Source organism: Pantherophis guttatus, chromosome 18, assembly GCF_059756535.1.
Source record: "Pantherophis guttatus breed Tessera chromosome 18, ASM5975653v1, whole genome shotgun sequence".
NCBI lineage: Eukaryota > Metazoa > Chordata > Lepidosauria > Squamata > Colubridae > Pantherophis > Pantherophis guttatus.
In genome coordinates, this window is record NC_142080.1 from 13351333 (window position 1) to 13378967 (window position 27635).

The 27635-nt window shown below is 46.5% G+C and overlaps 1 protein-coding gene across 1 annotated transcript; it reads left to right on the forward strand.

Annotated features, from left to right (window-relative positions):
* The first annotated feature begins 58 nt into the window (after nt 1–58).
* LOC117658288 (maestro heat-like repeat family member 5) lies at nt 59–25810 on the forward strand. Its single transcript, XM_087880828.1, has 26 exons — nt 59–245; nt 790–1210; nt 1929–2065; nt 3502–3597; nt 4641–4757; nt 5583–5705; nt 6239–6388; nt 6970–7089; nt 7650–7729; nt 8246–8381; nt 8740–8835; nt 10314–10418; nt 10973–11108; nt 15592–15710; nt 16046–16195; nt 16395–16549; nt 18154–18301; nt 19694–19845; nt 20206–20343; nt 20795–20909; nt 21807–21950; nt 22694–22870; nt 23420–23569; nt 23819–23944; nt 24277–25399; nt 25519–25810. Exons 2-25 carry the CDS (start codon nt 829–831, stop codon nt 24466–24468), a joined length of 3444 nt encoding a protein of 1147 aa, XP_087736954.1. The 5' UTR covers nt 59–245; nt 790–828; the 3' UTR covers nt 24469–25399; nt 25519–25810.
* The last annotated feature ends 1825 nt before the right edge of the window (nt 25811–27635 follow it).

The window sequence follows — 27635 nt, forward strand, 5'->3', positions numbered from 1 at the left end:
CCAGCTGTCCCCCATGAGAACATAATGCGGTGATGTCACAGCCCCTGGGGCAGAGATATAAAGGCAGAAGGGATGAGAGGGGAGCTGTGGAGAGTTGAGGAGAGTAGAGGATAGTTGAGTTCAGTTGAGTTGTGTTGAGCAGAGTAGAGCAGAGCAGAGCGGAGGGGAGTGTTCTACTTTGTCAAATACCTCGCTGAAGCCTTTCAACTTTTATTTCTAGTCTGTCTTTCACAGTTACGTTGTTGGTAGGTTGGGCTATAGTTTCTTTTTGCATGCAAAGAACGAGTTAAGCAACTCTGCTTTCTCTCTGCTGCCTGTAATTTCCTTGCCGTCTTCTCTCTTTAGGGGACTTTTAGTTTGGTTGCTGTGCCAAACCAGACAGTTGTAGAGGTACAAAGGAGAGACTCCCAAATTCCTCTGTAGATCAGCAGCTCCTTGGGCAGTCTGAGCTTCTTGACCCAGGAAGAACATGTGATAAATAGAGATAGATAGATAGACAACTAGATAGATAGATAGATAGATAGATAGATAGATAGATAGATAGATAGATAGATAGTTAGATAGATAGATAGATAGATAGATAGATAGATAGATAGATAGATAGATAGATAGATAGATAGATGATAGATGATAGATGATAGATGATAGATAGATAGATAGATAGATAGATAGATAGATAGATAGATGATAGATAGATAGATAGATAGATAGATAGATAGATAGATAGATAGGAGCACCAAGGACCCCTCCTTTCAACCTGGAGTTACAAAACTTCTCCTTTATTGACAGGATCTCCATCCAGTTCAAGAACTCCCTCTTCACGAGAGGATGGACCACATGCTAAAAAAGTTGCCCTTCTTGAAGAAGGAGGACAGCAAGGAGTCCCATCCACAAATTACGAATAATGACCCATGGCAGTGGAACAGTCACTTCTCTGGCTCCCACCCGTCCACTTCTTCGGCCACTCAAAGAACCACGCAGGTCTTGCCCCTTCTTGTAAAGGGTTCCCCAGCTCCAGTGGACATGAGCAAGAAGGTGCAGCCTCCAGCACTGGTGCTGCCAGAATTGGTGCGCAGGACCCCTCTGAGGGCTTCTCAGGGGGAAATGAAGCCTGGCCTCAAAGAGCCCCCTTCCTTGCCAAGGAGGCCCGAGAGGGAAAGGGCTCCGGGGAGAAAAAGCTCTCAAGACACCATCCTTCCCTCATATCCAGGTATAGATGCTACAGGGCTGGGCTACCTATGGAACCAGCCTTGTCCTATCACATCAGCCCACCCCACACAATCAATCCATCCATCCCTCCATCAATCAATCCATCAGGACAGAGCCAGAAGGGACCTTAGAGGTCTTCCTTCTCCAGAGACCAATTGCATTAAGCAATAAGTTTCTCTTCCTACCTTCTAGTGCTTTGGAAAATAAGTTGACCCCCTCCTCTGTGTGCCAGCCCCTCAAATACTGGAAGACTGCTCTCATGTCACTAGTACACCCTTCCTTCCTTTTCCTAACTACCCAAATCCAAATCCTGCAATCGTCCTTCATCAGGTAGGGACGTTATAGTGCAGACTCCATCAGTCAAAGAGTTTCGACTGTGGGGCCTAGGAAGAGGGTCTTCTCTACTGCTGCCACTGTATTAGGGAACATCTTACCCTCAGAGGTGAGGAAAGACCCCTCCCTCTTAGCCTTTTTCAAAGGCTAGATCTAAATTATAAGATTAGAACATCATGAAATTTCAAAGCAATAAAAAATTCCAATTCCATATATAAGATGGTTGTCTAAGGACAGGAAGATCAGGGCCTCGAGACTTATGACACGTTTGACCCCTCCCTCAGGCTCAGCCTGGTGATCCACTACGCACTCCTTGTCTCTCTCTGCTTTGAGAAGGCTTGTCCTGTCGAATTGCCCATCAATCTCTGTCTGTCTCTTCTTCTCAGAACTCTCTGACGAGTCTTTCAAAAATTTATGGGAGAGCAGGAAGCCATTAAAAGGCAGACCCGTCAAAGAAATCTTGGATCTCATGGACGAGAGAGAAATATTAGAGACCATCTTGGACCATCTTCGTCCTTTCCAGGTAAGCAGCTGGGTTTGTGTCGCGGTGGGCCCTGAGGTCCATCGTGGAGAGGGTCCAGAAGCCAGGGCTGCCTCGGTGGAGATCATTTATCCCAAAAGTAGACAAATGTAGTTATGGAGAATTTGCTGAACTAGGGGGTCCTTGCTGGAAGGATCATGGAACGACCATGGAATGATTGCCTCAACCATTTTGGACTCCACCTCAACATCAAGACAGGATACTTAGGGACTGTCACCACCCCTGGAATGCTTCAAATCAATGGAGAAAACCTAAAGAAGGTGGACATTTTTTGGTATCTGGGATCCCACCTCCAATGTCAATGGTGACATCAATGGCGAGGTGAGAGCAAAGGAGAATGCAGCCTGGATACGTTGGCGAGAACTCACCAGTGTGTTACTGGACAGACGAATGGCCACCCATCTTAAATCTAAGACCTACAAGACAACCATCCGCCCTGTTGCACTGTCTGGCACTGAATGCTGGGCAGCAGCAACAGGGACCGGAAGCTCTCTGCATGCCACGGAAATGCGAAATGGTCCTGAGTGTGAGAAACAGTCCATTTTTTTCAGTTGTAAACTATCCTTTATAACTTCGAACAGTCAGTAAATAAATGTTCTGACCCAAACACGACAAACCCTCTGAAGTGAACTCAAAGATTCCTTTATGAGGAGAGCCAGCAGCCCCGACAAAAAGTTTCTCTCTCACCACAGGCTAACAAGTCCATCCGGCAGGGAGAAGAATCGTTGTCTGCCACATCTATTCATCTCCGCCCCCTGCCTTTTATCCCCAGAGCTAGGGAGGGGCTTCGCTAGCAGTGGTGGCTCGTCTGTCCCAAGGACCGGCCCATAGATTTCCACTGCTCTCCTCTCCTCTGCCTTCTGTGCATCCGTGCGTCAGGCACTGGACCCAGATGTTCCTCCTCTTCCTCATCCACCTCCAGACCTGCGGTCTGTTGACTCACCATCTGAGGGCTGACGGATGGCCCAGGCTCCTCCTCTGTCTCTCTCTCTGCCAGCCCCATTCCCTCTTCCCCCTCGGAGCTCTCAGGTTGCCTTGATGCTGGCCCTGACTCCCACGCCGCCTCCTCCTCCTCCTCCTCCTCCTCCTCCTCCTCCTCCTCCTCCTCCTCTGATTCGGCTGCTGGAGGGCCACAACAATAAATGGTGATAAATCAAGTTCTCACAATTTGTGGCAGAGATTTTCCAACCGTTCATCTCAAAAGCTGCCTCTGCTCCAGCTGATACAATCCGGATGGTCCTTGTTACGTGCTTCGTGTCTGTCCCAGCTAGAAAAGTCAAATTACTTATAATATGCATCCGGACGCAGAAGGGAAACCAATCCTCCCCTTGGAAACACACAGAAAGCTGTTCCTTCCTCTGCTCCTTCACTTTCTCACAACTTCTTTTTTGTTGTTCTTGTTGTTGTTGGCAAAGCAGATTCCTTCAGACCACAAACTGCCCAGGAGGAAAACAAGCGCATTGCCGCCCATCGACCAGAAGCAAAGCACGTCCCAGGTCTTGTCTAAAGACAAGGTAAATATGCGGAGGTTTTACACTTTTAGGGCCGCAGTTATCTTAGATGCAACATCAGAAGAGGACAGCTTGCCATGGCCAACTCACCGTGGCTGCCCACGAGCCACAGCAGACTCACCGCGGGTTAATTCAACCATTCCGTTCTCTCCAATAATGTTAAAAATCATTTTAACATTTGTCGTTTATGTTTCATTTGTCCCTCCTTTGAGGCCTCCTTTCTTTGACGCTTCTGTTCCACCATTTCCTCGATATTAGACAGACAATGAATAATAGAACTACAGACTTGGAAGGGGGCCTTGGAGGTCTTCTAGTCCAACCCCCTACTGAAGGAGGAAACCCTTTCCCATTTCAGGCAAACGGTTGTCCAATCTCTTCTTAAAAGCTTCCAGTGATGCAACACCCACAACTTCTGGAGGCAAACTGTTCCACTGGTTAATTGTTCTGACTGTTTGGAAGTTTCTCCTTGGTTCTAGATTGGTTCTCTCCTTGATAAGTTTCCATCCATTGTTTCTTGTCTTGCCTTCGGGTGCTTTGGAGAATAGGCTGACCCCCTCCTCTTTTTGGCAACCCTTGAGGTATTGGAACCCTGCTATTAGTGTAACTCTTGTTCCCTGGTGAGTTGGCCACGGCAAGTAGGCCATGGCTAGTTGGCCATGGTTAGTTGGCCAAGCCAAGAGGGCCATGGCAAGTTGTCCCAATCCACCACGGAGAGCTAATGCATGTAAAAAGATGAAGCTGCCAGATCTCCACAGAAACCATAAAGGATCTCAGGACGGCCAAACAGAGAATCAGCAAAGGGCACCTATGGGGATGGGGGAGGGGGGTTAAAGTAGCTTTTCAAGAAGAAGAAGAAAGTCAAAATGGCAATTATTGACTTATTAGATTCGTATGCTGCCCATCTCCCCGATCAGGTCACCCAGGACCAGTTTCCGTGTGCTTGACCACACGGAGTCCTTTTCTGATCCTAATTTCTCCTATATTTCCTTTTCCTGGCCGTTTGGTGGAGCTCCCTAGGACTCACGGACTCTTTTTCCCACCTTCAGATTAGCCTCTACAAATATTATGGCGTTAAACTGCGAAACTCAACACAGAAGGACCTGGTGACGGAACAGCTCCAAAGCCTTCTAAGTTTTTCACTCCAGGAAGAAACAGACCGAGAGGTGAGTGGCAGTGGGATGCCTGCGGGGGCTGAGACCTCCATCTTTGTGGGGTCCTTGGGGCTCTCTGAGCTTGGATGTTTTCTTGCAGACGTTTAGTGACCCAACTAGGTCACCTCATCAGTGCCAGAAGAGAACAGGTTTTGCAGAATAGAGGTGAAGGGAGGAGGAGGAGGAGAATTGTGGGGTCCTTGGTGCTCTCTTAACTTGGTTGTTTTCCTGTAGATGTTTCATGACCCAGCTAGGTAACATCATCAGTGCTAGAAGAGAATGGGGGTTACAGAGAGGAGGAGGAGGAGGAGGACTGTGGGGTCCTTGGTGCTCTCTGTGCTTGGTTGTTTTGTTGCAGACATTTCATTACCCAGCTAGGTAATTTCATCAGTGCTAGAAGGGCCTGGGGTTTGCAGAGAGGAGGAGGAGCAGGAGGTGGAGAAGGGGAGGAGAAAGCGGAAGGTAAAGACAAAGGGTTAGGTGCAAATAAGAGCCTTGGTGGTGCAGCGGACTAAAATGCTGTTAAGTAGCACTTAGCTGCCAGCTGCCGGCAATTACTGTGAGTTCAAATCTCACCAGGCTCAAGGTTGACTCAACCTTCCATCCTTCCGAGGTAGGTAAAATGAGGACCCGGATTGTGGGGGCAATAAGCTGACTTTGTATTAAAAAAAACACCGCTTTGGGGGGGGGAAAGCCCTACTGAGCAGGTCTATACAAAAGTATGAAGGCTATTGCTTAACGCATTGTAAGCCGCCCTGAGTCTCCGGAGAAGGGCGGCATATAAATCGAACCAATAAATCAATAAATGTCCTAATTCACAAACATCGCTTTGCCTAGGGAATCTCGGAATCCATTCGAATGGCATCCTTTTGCCACCTGCCTGAGATTCTGGTGGCCCTGGAGGAGGCTGGCCAGTTCAGGCAGACAAAAGGACCGTTTGCAGTAGAAGCCCCCATTGAGGTAAGACCAGGGATGGGGTTGCAAGGTCTGAAACTCAGTACAGAAGGAGGCTGGGGGGATTCTGGGAAGGAAAGTCCAATGTGCTTAGAAGGACTTAGGCTCCAGGCTGTCTGGTCTCCTCAGATTGGTCATAGATCTCGTAGATGTAGGTGGTGCTGAAATTCTCCATCTCCATCTCCTGGAGAACTATTTTATAAGGCTAGAGAAGATTAGGAGCTGCCCCAACAAACACCTCGAGTAGACCCAAAGGTGCTTTTTCCAAAGGCTTGGGCTTGGTTTCTTCCTGAAGACATTTCGCTTCTCATCCAAAAAGCTTCTTCTCTTTTGACCCAAGTCAGACCTGAAGAAGCTTCTGGGATGAGAAGCGAAACCTCTTCAAGGAAAAACAAAGTCCAGTTGCCTTTGAAAAAGCCCCTTTGGGACAACCGTGACCTGGATGACTAAGAAGCTCCATCAGTTTCCATCCATTGCTTCTTGTCTTGTCTTCTGGTGCTTTGGGAAAGAGTTTGACCCCCTCGTCTTTGGACTGACAGGACTCACAGACTCTCTCCGAGAGATGGATTCGGACCACATTAATACTCTGCTATGGCCAGGCAGTCCTGGGAGCGCAAGTAGAGGACATGATGCCTTTCCTGGACAACATTGTCTCAGAAATACTCTATCAGTATTCCAGCATGAAAAAGGTAGGCAGGTTTCCACCCTCTACTTCTCTTAATGCTGAGTTTAATCACAAGAACAATTATAATCCGGAGTCCTTAGCTTGTTTGATTTCTTAAAGACATTTCATGACCCAACTAGCATGTTGTGGGAGAGGAGGAGGACGAGGACGAGGACGAGGAGGAGGAGGAGAATCTATGGTCTTGTTGCATTTATTATCCTCAAGGCAGCACTCCTGCATTACACTCTTTCTTCCTTTCCACACAACAACTCTGTGACGTGTTTTGGATTGAGACTGGCCCCAACTCACCTAGCTGGCTCTCGTGCCTAGGGCGGGACTTGAACTCACAGTCTCCTGGTGATTGGCCCAAAGGCAGTTGGCCTTTTTCCCTAAGGAGGAACTAGAACTCACCATCTCCTGGTGATTGGCGCAAAGTCTCTCAGCTGCCTTTCATCCTATAGTGGGACTAGAACCCAGAGTGTCCAGTGATGTTTTCATTGGGGGCCCCCAGAGTTCAACCAAAGACAATCGGCTACGTAAAGGTTTCAGTAAATAAATACATCCTCTTCCTTCTGGTTTCTTTTCATTCCCACTGGGGTTTTCCAGGACGAAGGGCTGAAGAAAGCCTTCATGAGGTCCATCATCATGATCACCAAAGCTGTTGCCAACAGCAGGAGGCAAGACCTCGATTTGCCCCAGAAACAGGAACTGGTCACAAACATCGTTGTAAGTGGGGAGAGGGGGGGAGGCAGGTGCTCCTGGGCGTCTTTCTTTTTGGAAGTGAATTTGAACCGAATTGAATGCCAATCAATGGAGCCTGAAAGGTTTTGTTGCTAAGTGGGACATTTGTTAAGGGAATTCTGCCCATTGTACGACCTGTCTTGCCACCGTTGTTAGCCGAATCATTTTCGTTCAGTTAATCGCACGGCTGTTAAGGGAATCTGGCTTCCCAATTTTATATAGGTCATCAAGAGGCCACAGTTGCCCACCCCTGACTTAAATCATGGTCACGGGACACTGCAAACTGCCATCAATGCAAGCTGGTGGCCAAGTGACCAAAATGGGGTCACAGGATCGCTGAGGAAGGGGCGCCTCTCGGAACTTGGCATCTGGGTCATAAGTAGTCCTGAAGAGATCCCTCAAAACTTTAAATGGTGGCTAAGTGACCAGTTGTAAGCTGGGGACTTCCTGTGTCAACCAGAAAAAGCGTAGGGCTGGGAAGAGGGCCAGCTGGAGGGTGGCCATATCTCAGGTTCTTTCTTAGATGGGTTTCCTTCTCTTTTCAGGAAGTCATTGAAGATGAGCCCGCGAGACCCTTGTCCATCGAAAATCTCCATCAAGCGATCATCACCATCACCTGCATGAGGTATGTACCTGCCAAGAGACAGAGAGAGAGAGAGAGAGACAGAGAGAGAGAGAGAGACAGAGGAAGGAGGGAGGGAGAGAGAGAGAAATCCTGCATCCTGTTTTGGTCACCACAATATAAAAAAGATGTTGAGACTCTAGAAAGAGTGCAGGGAAGAGCAACCAGGATGATGAGGGGAGTTCTGATATTTGAGGGGCTCTCAGAGAGAGGAGGGGGTCAACTTCCCCTCCAAAGTAGCTGAGAGCATAATGAGAAGCGATGTAGGGAAGCTTATCAAAGAGAGATCCAGGAGAAATTTCCTGACACCGAGAACAATCCATCAGTGGAACAGTTTGCCTCCAGAAGTTGGGGGTGCTCCATCCCTCGAGGTTTTCAAGAAAAGAGGGGACAACCATATGACTGGGATGGTTTAAGGACCATCAAGCAAGGGTTGGAGTAGAAGACCTCCGAGGTCCCTTTTAGCCTAATGAGTCTATGATCTTCTCACCCTCCTCCTCTTTTCTCGTCTTTCATCAGCCGTATGAAGCCCCCCTTGAACTCCGAGATGAGGTCTAAAGTGGTGAGAAAAAGCATCCAGAAGGTGTTTTCCTTGCCGGCTTACCTGGTGACAAAACTGAACGTGAACGGCCCAGGACAACCAGCTCAAACTCAGGTGAGCAGTCCAGATGGAGCCAAGCCATCTGAGATCCACCTGGAAATAAGCATGATTCAAAATCTCCTCCAAAACTCTGGATCCATCCATGGAGCCCAATGTCCTTTTGTTCCTCGTGTTCAGCCGAGAAAGCATTTCCTCCAACTCTGGAAGAAAAACCAGCCCTGCAAGACGGGCCACTCCGTTGATTGCAGAAGGGTGGACTTCAACTCCCAGAAGTCCGTGGCTGGCTCAGGATTGTTGGGCGTTGCAGTCCACCAGTCGTCCTGAAAGGGCCATAAGTTCCCCAGCCCTGGATTTCTTCCTCTTTCTTCCTTTACACCACTTCTTCCTTTAGATATTCTTTTTCTCCTTCTAGGATTTTTATGACCAGATGGTGACCACCTGCAACACCATGCTCACCGCCTTGCTGTCCGAGGCTCCCAATTTGGATTCCCTGCAGGATGTCTTGACGGTAAAGAGTGATTCTTTCTCGGGGTTGGTCAGCCAGATGTTTAGGCTGCATTTGGCGATTCTGTCCAGCTGTCGAGCCCCTCCCAAGGACCCGGGATAGGCAAATGTGGCTGTTGGGTGGACAACTCGTCCCATGGGACAATTCAACCATTCAATTTAACTCATTTCAATAGTTAAAAAATGATGTTCATTTTTGTCATTTACATTTGTTTTGTCCCTCCTCTGGCATCTTTTCACTAATGATTCTATTCCACTATTTCTCTGATATTCGTGTCTCTCTTGTCCCACGGCAAGGAGGAAGGGAGGGAGGGAGGGAGGAGATGATAATAAGAGTGAGGGAGGGTCTCAGGGAAGTCCACAGGTGCCCCTGACACGAGAGACATTGAGCTGGCCACTCCCACCTTGGCCACGCCCCCCTCGAGGTCAAACACAACCTTGATTCGGCCCTCCATGAAATCGAGTTTGACACCCCTGTCATAGAGCCTCGCAGCTGTTCCGAGTAAAGCTGCCTTCTGCAATTGACCGATGCAGATTATGTCGATGCCGATGGGATTCATTTTAGCAACAGAAATTTTGGACTCATTGTGGTCATAAGTCGAGGACTACCTGTATTTGTGATGGTTGCAGCATCCTGGGGAGGGGTGTCACCTGAACACCATTGGCGAACTGCCCAACTGGCTTCCGACAAGCCAAAGTCTACGGGGAAAGCGAGATTCGGCTAATGACTGCATTATTCACTTAAGGACCACAGGGATTCGTTCAACCCTGGCAAAAAAAGGTCGTAAAGCCAGTCACAAGTCGCCTAACATCCACTTTGGTAAGCACCCCAAATTCTGGTCGTAAGTCAAGGACTACTTATACAGGAAGTCCTCGACATACAGCCATTCATTTAGTGACCGAGCTGGGATGCTGCAACCGTCATAAAGATGAGTCATTGGCCAAGTGTTCAAATTTTGATCACGTGACCATAGGGATGCTGCAATGGTCATAAGTGTGAAGAATAGTCGTAAGTCCCTTTTTCAGTGCCATTGTAACTTTGAACAGTGACTAAATACTAATAGCACTTAGACTTACATACCGCTTCACCGTGGTTTACAGCCCTCTCTAAATGAGGACCCAGGTTCTTCTCCTATCTGGGTCCTCATTTTACCGACCTGGTAAGGACGGAAAGCTGAGTCAACCTGGAGCCGATCAGGATGGAACTGCTGAACTTCTGGCAGTTGGCAGAATTAGCCTGCAATACTGCGTTCTAACCACTGTGCCACCACGGCTCTAAATGAACTGTTGTAAGACTAGTTGTATTCCAGAAATCTTCAATTGCTACTCTAGTTTTCAGTCTAAAATAGACCTCAATTGACCAATGTCTCAAATTTGTTGAGCTCCTTAGATTTTCTCCCCAGTCCTGGCAACTTCTGTGGCTCTTCCAACTGTGAATCACAAATTCTTCCTTTCCTCCTCCTCCTTTGTTTTTCCTGGCAGCACATTAATCCCTGGATTGAATCTCCCAAGAGACACGAGAGAGAGAGGGCCATCAAGAGCATCAGACACCTCCTGAAGTTCGTTTCTGAAAACGTCAATTTCGACGTAAGTCACCGTTTGGGATGCGCAGTGAGATGTTTTCAAAGAAAGGAAGAAAAAGAAGAAAGTCCTGCTGCCTTTTGGAAAAAGCATCTTTGGGATGTGACCAGGAGGATATAAGGAGTCCCGCTTGATGAAGGGGTTGGAGGAGAAAACCTCCACAGTCCCTTCCAGCAATTGAGGTTCTGGGATTCTAAGGTTCTATGATTCTGTGATTCAAAGATTCTAAGATTCAGAGATTCAAAGATTCAAAGATTGTATGATTTAGAAATTCAAAGATTCTATGATTCTATGATTCTAAGATTCTATTATTCAAAGATTCTAGGATTCACTGATTTTATGAATCTATGACTATGATTCTAGTCTTCTAAGATTCAAATATTGGATAATTCTAAAATTCTAAGATTTTATGTTTCTAAGATTCTGTGATTCTAGAATTCTAAAAGGTAGGATTCTAGGATTCTATGGTGCTATGGTTCCTATGCTCTGATTTCAGTTGGCTGAAACCTTCATGAGCCCCCCTTCTCATCTTTCCCCTCCTTTTTGCTTCCTTTCATTAGCCCACAGGTGACTTTTCTTTGCTGGGACAGCTGGTGGCTTTGCTGGGCCTGCACGTTGGCGACACCAGCAAAGAAGTTGGCCAGACGTCCGCAGAGGCCGCCTACCACCTCCACCGCCTCATCATGAGCAAAATGGGTGAGAAAGTTGGACTCCAAGGGCTGCCAGGAGCCCAGGGATGCGCACTGCCCAGGAGAGCACTGGGTGGCACAGCTTGTGGCGTGACCAAGACCCCGGTCGTTTGCCTGGGCAGAGATGCCTGGAATTGGCCGTTGGTATTGGCACCTCTCAGGGCCAGGGGTCATTTGAAGACTGAGTTTCTCACGTTAAGTGGATCCGTTAGGCCAGTGGTCGGCAAACTCATTAGTCAACAGAGCCAAATATCAACAGTACAACGATTGAAATTTCTTTGGAGAGCCAAATCGGTTAAACTTAAACTAGATAGGTAGGTACATTGTTATTAACTTAATTAGGGTACTCCTAAACTGGCCTTTGCTAAGAACGTCCTCAATCTGATGGAGGTACGTTCGCTGAGGTCGACCCCTTCCATCTCTCCCATCCACACTCGTCATGTATACTTCTTTCGTCTATCTCCTTTCGTTCATCCTCTTTATATGTCCAAACCATCTCCTCGACACTACATCTTCTTTCACTCCACAACGTTCCCTAAAATTAACTTAATAAACTTTACATAAAGTTTTAAGTCTTAGTTAAACTATAGGTACGTTGAATAAAACTTGATCTCATACTTAATAATGATATTATTTATTGATAAAATTAAATTTCTTACAATTGACCTTACAATATCCATAAAATTAAATCATGACAATGACTGACAAACACTAATGTGAACAATGGCCTTGCATCTCCTTGGAAAGTTTGAGTAAGTCAGGTTTGTATGTTGTTTTTAATTTTAGGCACGATTCCAGGTTCTCATCAATAAGACAACTTCTCAATTTACTCTTGATAAGGTTCATGCTTGAAAATGATTGTTCGCATAACTATGTAGACCCGAATAAGGAAAAAACAGCAAACGCTATTTTTTTCAGTTGATGATATGAGTCAGGAATACTATTCCGGGTGTTAAAAATCATCATATCTTCCTTCTCCGGGTCTTTCAAAGCAGACCACTTGTGCTGTGAACTAAGTTCACATTTATTTTTCTCCAATATTTCTGTATCAGCACAAAGACGTTCAAATTTCGAGCTCCACAATTCTTTGTTTTTGAAATCCAGCAATTGCATTTCAAAGTTGCCAATGTCAATATTAAAGGGAGAAACATTTAATTCTGTTACAGTAGCATTAAGAGGCTTTTTAACAAAGGCTAACGTCGCTTTGCTGTTTCTGAATTCCTGAAACCTGTTGAGAAAAGCTTCCCTCATATTTAAAAGTGTTGTTTTGAAATAGCAAATGTCAATATCAGAATTATTTTCTTGGCGATGTTTCAACAGGCTTGGAAAGTGAATCGAAGTTTCTCTTTCAAAATCTTGAGCAAAAAGAGATCATTGGTTTTCGAATGAAATAACTTCTTCTAACATCGAAAAAATGGTGTTTCCTTTCCCCTGTAGTTTATGATTAAGCTGATTTAGATGAGACGTAATGTCTACCATGAAATAAAATTTTTGGATCCACTGATCGTTCGTTAGTTCTGGATAGCGAATCCCCTTCTCATGGAGAAATGCTTTAATTTCTGTTAATAAGGAAGCGAAACGTTTCAAAACGTTTCCTCTTGATAACCAACGTACCTTGTTATGCAGCAGAAGATCGGCGTACTCGCTCTCCATTTCAACTAAAAATCCTTTAAATTGGCGATGATTAAGAGGTTTAGTTATAATGGAGTTGATAATCTTAATCACCAATTCCATAACTTTGCAAATTTCTTCTGGAAATGTCTGAGCACAAAGCGCTTCTTGATGAATGATGCAATGGTAAGTAAGTACCTCGTGATTAATTTTTTCTTTCAAAATAGCAACAAACCCGTTTCTTACGCCGGTCATACTTTTCGCCCCGTCTGTTGAAATTGAGACAATTTTATCGAGTGGAATATGATGTTTTTCAATGTACTCAATTACAGCATTGCCATGTCCTCTCCACGTGTTTGACCTTTGAGTGGCAATAATCCTAAAATTTCTTCTTTAGGACCTGTAGATGAAATAAATCGTACAAAAAGTGAAACTTGAGCTGTATCATTTATGTCACAAGACTTGTCAACTGCTATTGATAAAGCTGAAACCAATTTAAGAACTTCGACTTGCTGGTTGGTTATATTCGAAGACATTTTGACTGTTCTGTCTTTCACTGTTTTAGCAGACAATGGTAACTCTTTAATTTTTTTTAGAATATCGGCTTTGTTCTTAAAATCCCGAAATAGCTCTTCGGATGCATTTATAAAACAACTTTTTATGTATTCGCCGTCTGTATATGGTTTTCCTCTCTTAGCAATCTTTTGACTAACCACAAAACTTGCAATATTAACATTGTTGGAAGATTGAATCCAGTAATCAAATACAGAACTTGATTTTTCTTGACTCTTCTGAAGTTCCTCAACTGCTTTCTTCCTTGCATCACCGACAGGATATTTACTACTAAATGGCACGTGTTTAGTTTTAAAGTGTCTCTCCAAATTTGATTTCTTGTTATGCACCAATTTTTCCTGACAAATGAGACAGGTCGGAAGGCCATTTAAGTTTTGAACAAACGCGAAAGTCTCGGTCCATTCAACTTTAAATTCATGGTTTTCGTCTTCCGTTTTTCTTTGCTTCTTCTTTGTAGCCATGTCAAACAGGGCACCTAAAAAAATGTTTCATTTTATAATAATAAAGCCACCAACACAAAATAATTACAATTCTTAAATTGATGACAAAAATACCTGTAGGATTTGCAGCTGGTTGGAAAAATACAGGTAACTTTATGCTCCGAGTAGTTACTTTTGTCACCCGCGCGTGATTGGCGGATGCGACTAGCACTAACCACTGCACAAGGAGATTGCTGACTGACTGGCTGACTCAACTCGTGCATGAATCGCGTGCGCCTCTCCCACGCTGCGTATCCCATGGCCCACCTGCGCCGCGTCTCCCGTCTCCCGTCTCTCGCCCGCAAGACACCCCCACTTCTTCTAATGCCACTTCTTCAGAATAGACTCGCCCAGGCCGAAAACCGACTTCTGCGCATGGGCCACGAAGTTCCAATCGCACTGTGCGTGCGCGCCCGCAGGTGGTATTTTGTGGAAGAGCCACACTCAAGGGGCCAAAGAGCCGCATGTGGCTCGCGAGCTGCAGTTTGCCGACCACAGAGTTAGGCTAGGCATCTGCCATCAGCCAGCCTGGGCTTGTGAGTCTTGGCACATGGATTGGGTCTTAGCGTGTTTTGCAAAGCCACCTTTTAGTCATTGGATGGCTGCATGTATTGCAGGAAGCCAGAAAACGGGTTAACCAAGTTACGGGTTGAGTGGGCATTGTTAAGGAAAGAGCTAAAGAGGGTTTATAATTGCAATACATTATTTGTTAATTTTATAGTTTCAACCCCATTTTACGTGTCTTCTAATTTTTAATTGGGAGCCGTCCACAATCGGTTGAAAGACAGGCACTTATATCAATGGTTTACCTAAAGAAAAGGATCGGTTAAATTTGGCTAGTTAAAAGCTTAACCCAGTGGCAACTTTAAGCCATGTGGATTTCAATGCCCAGAATTCCCCAGGCAGCACACAATCAATTCACAACCTAATGCTTCATTTGCACATCAGACCAAGGTAGTCTGGGTTAAATCCGGTTAGATTCATTCATTCGTTTGTTCATTCGTTTGTTGGTTCATTCCTTCATTCCTTCATTTATGTAATTTGTCTCTTATGTAGCCCTATATTTCCCCTCCATTTACAGTCCCATCTATTGTGTTAACCTAGAAAAGGGGTTACAGGTAGTCCTTGACTTACAACAATTCATTTAGTGACCATTCAAAGTTTAACCGGCACTGAAAAAAAGTGACTTGTGATTGTCTTTCACATTTACGACCGTTGCCGCATCCCCATGCTCACGGGATCAAAATCTGGACACTTGGCCACTGACTCCGATTTATGACGGTCGCAGTGTCCCAGGGTCATGTGATCCCTTTTGTGACCTTCTGCCAAACAAAGTCAATGGGGAAGACGGATTCACTTAACAACCGGGTTGCTAACTTAACTGCTGCGGCAATTCACTTAACCACGTTGGCAAGAAAAAAAATCGCAACCTGAGGCAAAACTCGCTTCATAACTGTCTTGCTTAGGACTCAATTGTGGCCGTAATAAGTCGAGGACTGCCTGTAATTGGACCACTAAAGAGGTCATTGTACCTGTTTCGTTCCTGATCAGTGAGATAAGAGAAAGGGGGGGGCAGAGAAAGAGGGAGCGAGGGGGGAGGAGGAGGACTGGTGTCTCTGAGCTTTGTTGTTTTCTTGTGAAGGTTTCATGACCCAACTAGGTAACGAGAAAACCACCGAGCCCAGAGAGCACCAGGGACCCCTCAGGTCAGCCCTGAGCTACAGATCTTCTCTTCTGTTGGAACGACTAAACCGGCCGTCAGACGAAGGATGTTCAGAAGTTCCGAATGCCAAAATCTGACCTTCTCTTGTTTTCCTCCCTCCAAAGCCAAAGAAATGGATGACAAACCTAGAAACAAGAAGGGGAAGGTCGTCACTTGGCTGAGGGAAGACTTCTCCTTTTCGGGCCCAACAATATTTTATAATAACGTCTCCAAAATGGCTACGGTACGTTTTCGTTCAGCATTTTGCCTGGCTTCTTATTGACCTTCCTTTTTCTCCTCCTCTTGACCTGGAGATACTCAAAAAAGTCAATATCACAGTGGGGACGGCAGGCTCCAAAGGCCGGAGGGTGGATATCCATCCCCCACAATGTCTAGGAGCAGGCAATCTCGGCTGCTATGTTGGCTTCTTTCACCCACATCCTAATATCACGTGGTGGATGTCATGGAATACGGCCTGCCTCTCTACATGGGGTGCTGTCCCCAGATACGGGTCAAAGTCTCTGGCTTGTCAAAACCCTGATGCATCTCTTCATGGTCTCCTTTTCTTCTTTCCGATAGGCCTTTGGCGAGCATCTGAGCCCGTCACAAATAAACGACCTGATCTTAAAAGCCCTGGCAGCTCTGACACACCTGGACAAAAACATTTCACACACTGCGGGACTCCTGCTCAATTCGTTCTTGGAAGAATGTGGGATGGACATGGAGGAGGTAAGAAAATGGCAGGGTTTGGAGCAAAAGGGATAGAGGAGATTTTGTAGAAAAGAAAGATGAGAATGGGTGAGACCTTGTTGACTTGGTGACAACACTTCAGCTGGATTTAAGAAGGCTAGGGTTGGATGGAGACCACCAGGTAATCTTAGGGCTGTTGAGAAAGTTGGTCATCCCTTGGATTTCTCTTTTGCCATAGCTGCCCATGATCCTCAAGGAGATCTACCGACGTCTCCCGAAGATCTTGGACCCTGCCACCAAACAACAAACGCTAAAGGCAGTGTGTCACCTGGCGTCCAAACGGGTGAACAAAGTCGTGGATATTCTCCTCGAGTGCTCGGTGGCGTGCGATGGGTAAGAAGAACCTCAAGGAGATGTGCCTCCTGTTTTCTTGTACTCTACAGAGATTCTCAACCATTTGCGATAGGGGTGAATATCTGTAGCTTGGGGTGGGCAGGTCATGTGCTGATTGGGGGGGAGGTTGCATTGGGTTGGTTGAGGGCCAGTGCAGTCGCTGGTTGGCTGTGCAGTCGATCTGAATTCTGAGAGCTTCCTAGGCTGGTTGTCTCCACCATCCAGGTCATGATTGTCCCAAAGGTGCTTTTCCAAAAGGCAGCTGGACCTCCTTGGTTTTTTAACTTTCTTGGTCGCCACACTGTAGAAACAATGCAGAGACTCTGAAAGAGTGCAGAGAAGAGCAACGAAGATGATTAGTGAACCGGAGCCTAAAACATATGAAGAAGAGTTGCAGGAATTGGGTCTCTCTAGTTCGATGAAAGGAAGGATTGAGGGGGGACAGGATAGCAGTGTTCTGATATCTGAGGGGCTGCCACAAAGAGGAGGGGGTCAACCTATTTTCCAAACCACCTAAGGGCAGGACAAGAAGCAAAGGGTGGAGACGAATCAAAGAGAGAAGCAACCTACAATGTGCAGAACTTTCCTAGCAGTGCAAACAATTAACCAGTGGAACAACTTGCCTCCAGAAGTTGCGGGTGCACCATCACTGGAGGTTTTCAAGAAGAGATTGGACAGCCATTTGTCTGAAATGGGATAAGATTTCCTGCCTGAGAAGCGGTTTGGAGTACAAGACCTCCAAGGCAGGGGTGAAATCCTCTGGTTTGGTCTGGTTCGCCCGAACCGATAGTAATAATTGCTACTGTTTGCCCGAACCGGTAGTAAGAAAAAACGCTTTAAAACGTACGACAATCAGCTGTGCCGGGCAATGTCGGAACCTTTTTGTAATTTCTAATTTCAGCATTTTTTTACTACCAGTCAGCTGTGAGAAAATCAGCTGTGCCTGATTGTCTGTGAGGTTCCTGTTTGTTGCAGGGGCCATTTTGTGTAAAGTCCAGCTGCTTCTGCATTGTATGTGAGTCAGTTGTGTAGCTTTTGGGTTACTTTTGTGTAAAGTGTGATCGTTTGCTTTTGAGCTCTCTGTGATTCAGTGAGGTTCTGCATTGTGTGTGAATCAGTTGTGCAGCCACGCCCACCCGGACACATAACCACCAAGCCACGGCCGCCTGGTCATATGACCACCAAGAAACGGCCACCCGGTCACATGCCCACCAACCAACGCCCACAGAACCGGTTGGGAACATTTTTGAATTTCACCACTGCTCCAAGGTCCCTTCCAACTCGGTCCTTCTGTGAAAAGCACCTTTGGGTTAATTCTGTAGACACACTGCTCCTAGAAACCTCCCCCCCCTTGACCAGTTCTGGGTTCTCTGGCACTTCCGGTGGCGCAGAGGCCCTCCTTTGAATGGCTAACAGACAAACGGTTGCAAGTCGAGAACTACCTGTAGCTATATTTTTTTCTATGCCTTAAAGCAGTTCATTTGGCCATCGGTTCTCTAACCCTTTCTTCCGTTGGGGGGGTTAATCTATCTGGAATGGCCGTCTCTTTGAAAATGGGGAAAGAATCTGATTTTTTTCCCCAATCCATTTTTCCACCTGCACAGAAGTGCCAGGGAACTGTGGAGGGCGCTGGCTGCAGACCCCTATGCTAACCTGAAGATCATGAAGCCCCTCCTCAAAAGGCTTGATGACCACGATCCCAGCACCGAAGCTATTGGGAGGGGAACAAGCAAATCCATCATGCCCATTGCGGTAAGCCCTCAACCGGTGGCTCTCCTTTCCTGAGATCTGCAGGTGGGCCAGGCCTGAGGAAAGGGGGAAGGGGCTGAGCAGAAGAGTCACCCTCGGGGGTCTCCTCATCAGGAGCAGGCACGCCCTGGCTGGAGGGAGGCAGAGGGCAAACTGGTGGGGGCTGAAATCGGAGCAAAATTTGACGTAAGCCCCCCTTCCCCCCAAAGTGCCCCATTGAAAGTAGAGGCATCTGTGGGCTTCCTCACCAGAACAGCTTTGATATTCATCCATCCATCCATTCATCCACCCATTCATCCAGCCAGCCAGCCAGCCAGCTCTATCATCTATCCACCCATCCATCCATCGGTTCATCTATTCATTAATCCATTCATTCATGTATCCGTTCATTGATTTATTCGTTTATTCATACATTCCTTCATTTATTCATTCCTTTACTCATCCAATCATTCATAATTCAATTGATTCCTTTATTCATTTCTTACGTTATTTCTTACAGAAATAACTAAAAAAGAGTTTGATTTAAGAAAATACATGATAGGAACCAACAAAGGCAAACACCCAACGGAGTACTTTGTGTCATATCTTATTTTAAATATTCTTAATCTGTATTTTTATTATGTGTTATATTGTTTTATTACATTGTTGTAAACTTCCCAGTGTCAGATTGCTCAGATGGCCGGTGGAGAAATTTAATTAATTAAGACCAATAGATTTGTAGTCCAGGTTTGAACTGTGGGGTCCTTGGTGCTTACTGAGCTTGGTGGTTTTCTTGCAGATGTTTCCCGACCCAACCAGTCTAACCCTACCTCTAAGCCTAACTCTTCCAGCACTGATGATGTTACCTAGCTGGGTCATGAAACATCTGCCACAAAAAAACACACGCTCAGACAGCACCCAGGGCCCCTCCAAGGACCCCTAAGAGGTGGAGAGTCAAGAGCCCACTTAGGAATGAAGACAAACAGAGAAACGTGAGGTTACCGATCTCTTTGTCCCCAGTTCTGTCTCACTTGTGCTACTCGTTGTCTCCCTTTTGTCCTGTATCTACACCCCACTGGCCTCTCAAAGTCTGGAGGGGGTGTAGAATGGGAGTTTCAGAAGTCCCACTTCTAGCAACCTTTTGCTCCGTGTCTCAGACATGGACATTCCTGGCTCAGCTTTCATGGACATGAGGATTTTTTTCTTTCTCTGGGCACAATGAGAATGTATCTGCCGAACAAAACTCTGCATTGGCGACAAGAAGGGCATCCAGCCAGTAAAGCCTCAGCTCCATTCAGTTGCCCAGACTCCACCCCGCAAGGGATTAGGGGGTCGTTAAAAGAAGAAATAGATGATGATGAGGAATCTAAGTAACCTGATGAGCCCGAGCTGACTCTCCTCTCCTCCTGTTTCTAGGCCACCAATGCGCTCTCCTTCCTCCTCTCGCTTCCTGAGGCAGCAACCATTGTCCAGCATAAGTTCTCCAGCCTGCTCCTGGCGCTCGTGACGCACATCTATTTTCTGCTGGGAGCAGGCAAGAGCGGGTCAGAACAGACCTACCATCTGGGGTAAGGAATCTCCTGGGCCCAATCTGGATCCTTTCTCCATTTCTGCAAAGCTCAGGAAACAGTCGTTAAGTGAACTTTGTCCCATTTTGCAACCTTTCTTGCCAGAGTGGTTAAGTGAATCATTGCACTGGTTAAGTCCCATGGTCGTTAAGTGAATCTGGCTTCCCCGTTGACTTTGCTTGTCAGAAGGTCCCAAAAGGGGATCGCGTGACTCTGAGACACATTGACCGTCATAAATATGGGTCAGTTGCCGAGAGTCTGAATTCTGACCACATGACCATAGGGATACTGTAACGGTCGGAAGTGCAGGGGGATCAGCTGAATGATTGGCACCAACTCTTCTGCCTTTGTTTCATTTAGCAACACAGTCAAAGCCGTCAAACACCTCATCTTGCGCACCGGCTATCAGGAGGAGTTCAAGGACTTAGATATGGTTCAATGTTGGGCGATGCTGATGAGTCCTGAAAGTGTGTTTGAAGGCATTTTCCACCTGGTCCGGTAAGAAATTAAAAGTCAAAAGAGCTTGGCTACGAGGGGCAGTGGGTGAGAGAGGGAGGGGAGGCAGAGGGAGAGGAGGAAGAAGAGGAGGCAGAGAGATAGGGGGAAGGGGAGAGAGAGGGAAGGGGAGACGGAGAGGGGAGAGGGAGAGAAAGAGGGAGAGAAAGAGGGAGAGAGACACACAGAAGGCAAAAGTGAGAGAGAGGAAAGATTAGAGGGGAGGAGAGGGAGGGGAGAGGGAGAAAGAGAGAGGGAGGGTGAAAGAGAGAGGGAGGGTGAGAGAGAGAGAGGAAGGGGAGAGGGAGAGAGGGAGGGTGAGAAATTCTCTAAATGGAGTAATTCATTGAGTAATTCATTTATCGATCATTCAGCTCATGATTTCTCTAGCTTGGTGATTTTCTTCTCCCTAACCAGCAGATCTTGTCTGATCTCTCTTTATTTATTCTCTTAGGATCTTGTTCAACTATTCGAAACATGAGCTGAAGGTCATGCTCCGACAGGCTGAGACCTACGTGCGCCACCCCGATTTAAGACACAAAACCATTGGGATGGTTTTCTTTTCGGAGGTGAGGAGACCTTGAGATGCACCCCAACCTTCTGGAGCTCAAGGAAAGTTGCCCAGGGTTCAACAGAACTTTATGGTTAGAAACTAGAAGTTGTGGGTTCTCCATCACTGGAGGTCTTGAAGAAGAAACTAGACAGCCATTTGTCTGACATGGTAGAGGGTCTCCTGCTTCACCAGGTGGTTGGGCTAGAAGACCTCCAAGGTCTCCTGGTATTCTGTTAATCAGTGGAATGGCTTGCCTCCAGAAGTTGTGGGAGGGAGGGAGGGAGGGAGGGAGGAAGGAAGGAAGGAAGGAAGGAGATTGAGGGAGGGAGGATGGGAGGAAGGGAGGAAGGAAGACTCAATGACCCCAAATTCCTTTTACTTTTTGCATTATTTTTTGTATTCTTGCAACTATCATTTATACTACCTATCAGACAGTCACAAAAGGGATGACGTAAGCTCGAAACACTGCGACCGTCATATATATATATATATTTATATGCCGCCATTCTCCCGAGGGACTCAGGGCGGCTTACAAAAACAATATCCAATACAAATCACAATAAATTAAAATCAACAACCCAATTAAAACAATTTAAAATTATAACAATGTACACCCATAACGGATCAGTTAAGTTGACGAAAGAGCCACATCTTCAACTCAAATATGGACCGGCAAGTACCCAAATTTTGATCACATGACCATGAGGATGCTACCATGGTCATAATTCTGAAAAATGGACGTATCTCTTTTGTCAATGCCGTTGTGACTTTCAGCGGTCACTAACCGAGGACTGTGTTTATTTTCTTTTTCTCTCCCCGTAATGGCTGAAAGTGGCATCTTTAGTCGAGGCTCTCAGGGAAGTTCTCTTCCTTGGCTTGGCTAACGCTCCATATCTCCACTCTTCTTCTTCAGCTGCTGTTTCACCCGGAAATTTGCCAATTCTTTGTCATCCAAGACATCCTCCAGGTGCTGAAGGAATGGATGACCCAGCCATATCCGCTGATACAGACTTTCAGCGTTAGAGGACTGGGGAACCTCATCCAACACCCGTTTGAGGTAAGAGATGGGGGGCAGGAAGGGAGTGGCTTCCAAGGTAGTAGCAGGTGTGACCTCGCTCTCTGGGAAGTCTACAAGGCTGGGAAGGAGAGAAGAAGGAGAAGAAGAAGGCAACCAGCAGAAAGAGGACAGCTAGAGTGGTGTCTCTTCTACAAAGATGGCTGCAACCCTGGAAGATCTGAAGGTGCAAGTAGAGGCCAGATCCTCTTGGAGGACATTTGTCTGAAATGGTATAGGGGTTCTGGCTTGAGCAGGGGTTGGACTAGAAGACCTCCAAGGTCCCTTCCATCTCTGGTATCCTGTTAAGGACCAGGGGAGACCTGAGAGCAGTCTTCCAGTATTTGAAGGGCTGCCCCAAAGAAGAGGGGGTCAACCCATTCTCCAAAGCCCCTGAAAGCAGAACGAGAAGCAGCGGACGGGAACTAATGAAGGAGAGAAACAACCTGGAACTAAGGAGAAATTTCCTGACCCTGAGAACAATTCATCCTTGGAACGACTTCCCTCCAGAAGTTATGGGTGCTCCATCACTGGAGCTTTTCAAGAAGAGTTTAGATAACCATTTGTCCAGCAGAGTCTAGGGTCTCCTGCTTGAGCAGGGGGTTGGACTGGAAGACCTCCAAGTTCCTTTTCAACCCTCTTCTTCTATGCTCTGTGGCCTTCTCTTGCGTTTGGCATGATCGCTGTGAGACTCAGAGAACTCCAGTGACCGTTTAATTGCTCGTTTCTTTCCCTGCTTCCTCCAGAAGAACATCTTGGAACCCCTCTTGATGCCAGTGCTAAACTGCGCTTGTCACGAAGAGAAGACCGTGGCAAAAGAAGCTATAAGGACCCTGCATTTCCTCCTCAGGAACCTCGATATCAAAACCCATGCGGTGAAGGCAGTCAACCTCATTCCGCTCCTTCTGAAACATTTTCATGATGTAAGTCAACCAAATCATAACAAACTGGTTTTCCACCTCTCTCTCCCTCCCTCCCTCCCTCCCTCATCTCCCCCTCTTCCCCCCCTCTCCCTCTCTTTCTCCCCCTCCTCACTCCCTTCCTCCCTCTCTCTCTCTCTCTCTCTCTCTCTTTCTCTCTCTCTCTCTCCCTCCTCCCTCCCTCCTTCCCTCCCTCCCTCCTGCACTCCCTTTCATTCTTCCTCTCCCTCTATCTCTCTCTTTCTCCCATAAAGATGGGAGAAAGTCCAGAAGGAGCTGCTAAGGTTGAACAACTGTGGTCTAGATCAGGATTTCTCAACCTTGGCAACTTTAAGAGGTGAGGACTTCAACTCCCAGAACTCTCCAGGCAGCATACTGGAGTTGGGGTCCCCATCTTTGGGGCAACCATGACCTGGATGATTGACCATCTCCATGGACATTGAACTGGGAATAGGTGTGCTCTGAACTTGTGTGTTCTCCTGCAAACTTCAAGAAACTTCTGCATGGCTATTCTGCTATTGGAGGGACTAACCTGTCTCTCTTCCTTCGTAGGACGACATCGAACTGAGGAATACCTCCATCACCATTTTTGGCATGCTCCTGAAAGGACTGAAGGAGTTACGGAACAGTAATATGGCCGAAAACATCCTGAACAGCCTTATTCCCCTCCTCATACAACTGTCAAATGATCGGACAAAAGAGGTGAGTTGAAGGGCTGGCTAAGCTGAGCTCCTGCTCTGATCATGCTACCTTCACAGAGACCACTCTGTACCCCCATCTTCACTCAGAGCAACGTGGTTGTACCACGTGGACACTCTGGAGAATGCAAAGACATTGTAGACAATCCTGAAGTTGTGGGGTCCTTGGTGCTCCCTGAACTTGGTTGTTTCCTTGAAGACCTTTCATGACCCAACTAGGTGACAGGATCTCCCTCTTTCCTCCCTCGGCCAGGTCTCCAGGAAGACCCTCGACTCCTGCGTGTCCTTTATGAACTGGGGGGGCTTTCCCAGCAACTTGTTTGACTATGAAATGTACACCAGTCTTCATAGCATGTACTCCAACATCTGCTACGTGGTTGTAAGTAGGAGCCAAGCTGGCCTGTTTTCTTCCAGATTAGAGTAAACTAACCATTTATTTCTTTATTTTGTCCTGCCTTTCTTATTTTGATAAACAGTTCAAGACGGTGGGCATCCCTAATACTTCTTCTTTTCTTCACAACAACCCTGTGAGGTGGGTTGCCCTGAGCGAGAGGGACTGCACCAAAGTCACCCAGCTGGCCATCGTGACTAAGGAGGGACTAGAACTCCCAAAGTCACCCAGCTGGCTTTGACCAAGAAAGCAGCCCCTTGGTTAAAAAAAAAAAAAAGCTCTATAGTTCATTGGCTTCTTTGTTGCCTTGTTTTCCCCAGATGAATAAATGCAAGCAAAACCTTCCTGCGATGTTGGATCAGATGCTGGGATTCCTGAGGAGCCGGAACTCTTCCCATCGCGAGGCAGCTGCCCTCTTAATTGGTAATCACCAATGCCAACTCTGGAAGGAGGGCAGGAAAACCCAAGACAGGCGGGCGGCCTTGTCACCAAAAGAATCTATGCAGAATTAAGCCATGTCGCTTAATCAGACTGGAAGCTGCTCTTATACCGTGTGGCTTCTCCGGAACGGCTACGATCGCGCAACAGTTTCTCAGGCAGTTCCTGCCCTCTTTCTTAAGGGTATCGCTGCCGTTGTTAAGTTAGTCACATGGTTGTTAAGTGAATCTGGCTTCCTCCCGGATTTGGCTCATCCGAAGATCGCAAAAAGTGATCTTTGACCCCCAAAACACTGTAAGCGTCATAAATACGAGTCGGTTTGCCAAGCATCCGGATTTTGATCTTGATGTGGCAACGCTTCTAAGTGTGAAAAGCAGTCATAAGTTCCTTTTTTCAGTGCCATTGTAACTTTGAATGGTCACTAAATGAACTGTTAGAAGTCGAGGACTACCTGGCCTGTATCCCTCTCTCTTGTATAGGCAAACCCACAGCCGTGGCTTTTTCTCTGGAAATATTTCCAGCTGGCCTCCCATTCTAGTATTAACTGGATTCAAGGCTGCTTAGATTTTTTTCCAAGATGATGGTTGTTTGCACAGTCCTAGAACATAAAGTAATAGAGTTGGAAGGGACCTTAGAGGTCTTCTAGTCCAACCCCCTGCTAAAGCAGGAGACCCGATTCCATTTCAGACCAGTGGCTGTCCAATCTCTTCGTTAATCTCTTCTTGAAAGCCTCCAGTGAGGCCTGGAGACAAAAACAGAGGAAGAACGGCTACCCCTCGTCCTTCTTATTATTAGACAGACCCAATCCCTGGAACCATCCCGTAAAGTCCCAAAGCGACTCTTCCAAGTGGAAACCAATGAATTGCGCATTTTTTTCCTGAATCAGTCGATTTAGCCGTCTCTGTTAACCCCACCAACGTTTTCTTTTTACGTGCCCAGGCTGCTGCGCGCAATACATGCAACGGGAAGTGATGACTTCAAAACAAATGAAAGAAGTTTTCCTGGGTGAGTTTCAAAGTTCCCTCGCTTGAAACAAGGAGTTTTTCTCCAGAAGCTCTGTCGCTGATCAGGGCTGGTTCTCACGGTTGATCCCGGAAATCCTTTGTTTTCTGGATTCGTTTCAGGTCTCCAGGATCTGCAAGGCGATTCCGAAGCCTCAGTGGCTCAGGCTGCAGCTGACTCAATGCAAGAAATCTTTCGGCAGTGTGGCCATCTGATCAAGCCGGGTCTTGTTAGTAGTCAACTCCCCTCCAAAGGCATCAGGAGGATCTCCGAGACCAAGCAATAATAGTTTCACAGTTTCATAGTTTTCATTATTGTCATGGCACCTCATAGAATGAAATTAAGTGCCATCCTCACTGTATATTATACTTTTTAAAAACCCTATAAAAATAAAACAAAAACACACTTCCTTCACATTGTATGCAATTGAATTAAAAAACCCTCGTATTGTATTCATATTGCACTGTACGTAGAATTGTATAGTTACTGCTCTGGGATAGAAGCTGTTTTTCAGCCTATTTGTCCTTGTTTTTATTGTCCTGTACCGTCTGCCAGATGGTAATAGTTCAAAAAGAGGGGGCCCCAGGGTGAAATGGATCCTTAAGGATGCTTTGAACTTTCTAAAGCCAGCGGGAGCTATAAAGCTCTTCCAAAGTGGGGAAGGGGCAACCCATGACCCTCTGGGCACCTGCCTTCCAGCTGGTCTTTGGGGAAAGCGAGGAAGCGTGAAGATAATTCTTACATCGCGAAGGACCACGAAGGAACGTCGCAGAAAGAAGACCTGGCAGGGAGATTGTAGAAACAGGCCCTGGAGATAGACAGAACAATTTAATGTCAGAGAGAGGAGAAGGTTCCACGAGAAGGTCACAGAGCCACAGGTGCTATTGGAGAAGGGTGGTAGCAACCATCAACCATCGATGATATCTGGAACATCTCCCTCTTGGTCATCTTCCAACAGAAATAGGAACGCCTAGAGTAGGGCAGATGCAGAGAGCTGAACACTCCGTGGGGGGAGATCTAATGTCCTCCAAAAAGATGCTCATTATTATCCACATAGATGGAGCATTGAATAAAAGCCTTCAGGAAAACCTCTGGATCCCAAAGGCGTCTTCCCATGGGCCCTGATCTCCTTTGGAAAGCATGCGACGTTTCTCAACTTAGTTTGTTAAGCCAGAAGATGGCCAAGCACTGGTCCCCTCCTCATATCTGTTCCTGGCAGTCCTTTCAACTTTCAGCCCTGAATGAGCCCAGCCTCATAGGTTGTAAGTTGGACCGGTCATAAACCAGGTCATCCTGCATCCGTGATCGATTTAATGACTTTTAAATGGATTAAGGGAGTTGTTCAGTACAGACATTGTCAATAATCATATATTCATGTGCGTCTCCTAGGGGAAATTGTTTTGAAAATAGAAGAAGAAGAATAGAATAGAGCTGGAAGGGACCTTGGACAGGGGTGAAATGTAAAATTTGTTACTACCGGTTCTTTGGGCGTGGCTTGGGGGGGGTAATGTGACTGGGTGGGCATGGCCAACTTTGTTTTTTTAACTTTTCAAAGCATTTTTTCTGCAAATGCAAAAAAATGCTTTGAAAAGCCTCTGCCGATCAGGCAACACAGCTGGGATTGTCAGAGGCTTTTAAAGCATTTTTTTAAAAAAAGCCTCTCTGCCAATTGGGCAACTCAGCTGGGATCGGCGGAAGCATTTTTTCGGCGGAAGAGTTTGTAGAAAAAATGCTTTTAAAAGTAAAAAAAAAGCCTCTGATGATGGTGCGGGTCAGCTGGGCATGGTGTGTGGGGGGGGGGAATGCAGGGATTTTTGCTACCGGTTCTCCGAACCACCCGCCGCCATCGCTACCGGATCGGGCAATCTGGTCCGAACCAGGAGATTCACCCCTGACCTTGGAGGTCTTCTAACCGAACCCCTGCTCAAGCAGGAGAATTTACACAATCTAAGATAACTTTGTCTTCTTAAAAGCCTCCACTGATAAAGCACCCACAACTTCTGGTGGCAGGCTGTTCCACTGGTTAATTGTCTTCTTTGTTAAGAAGTTTCTCCTTAATTCCAGGTTGCTTCTCTCCTTGATGAGTTTCCGTGGTTTCTTCTCCTGCCTTCTGGTGCTTTGGAGAATAATTGGACCCCGTCTTCTTTGGGGTAGCCCCTCAAATACTGGGAAACTGCTATCATGTCGCCCCTAATTCTTCTTTTCTTTAGAAAAGAATAGCGTCTAATTATGGTAGATG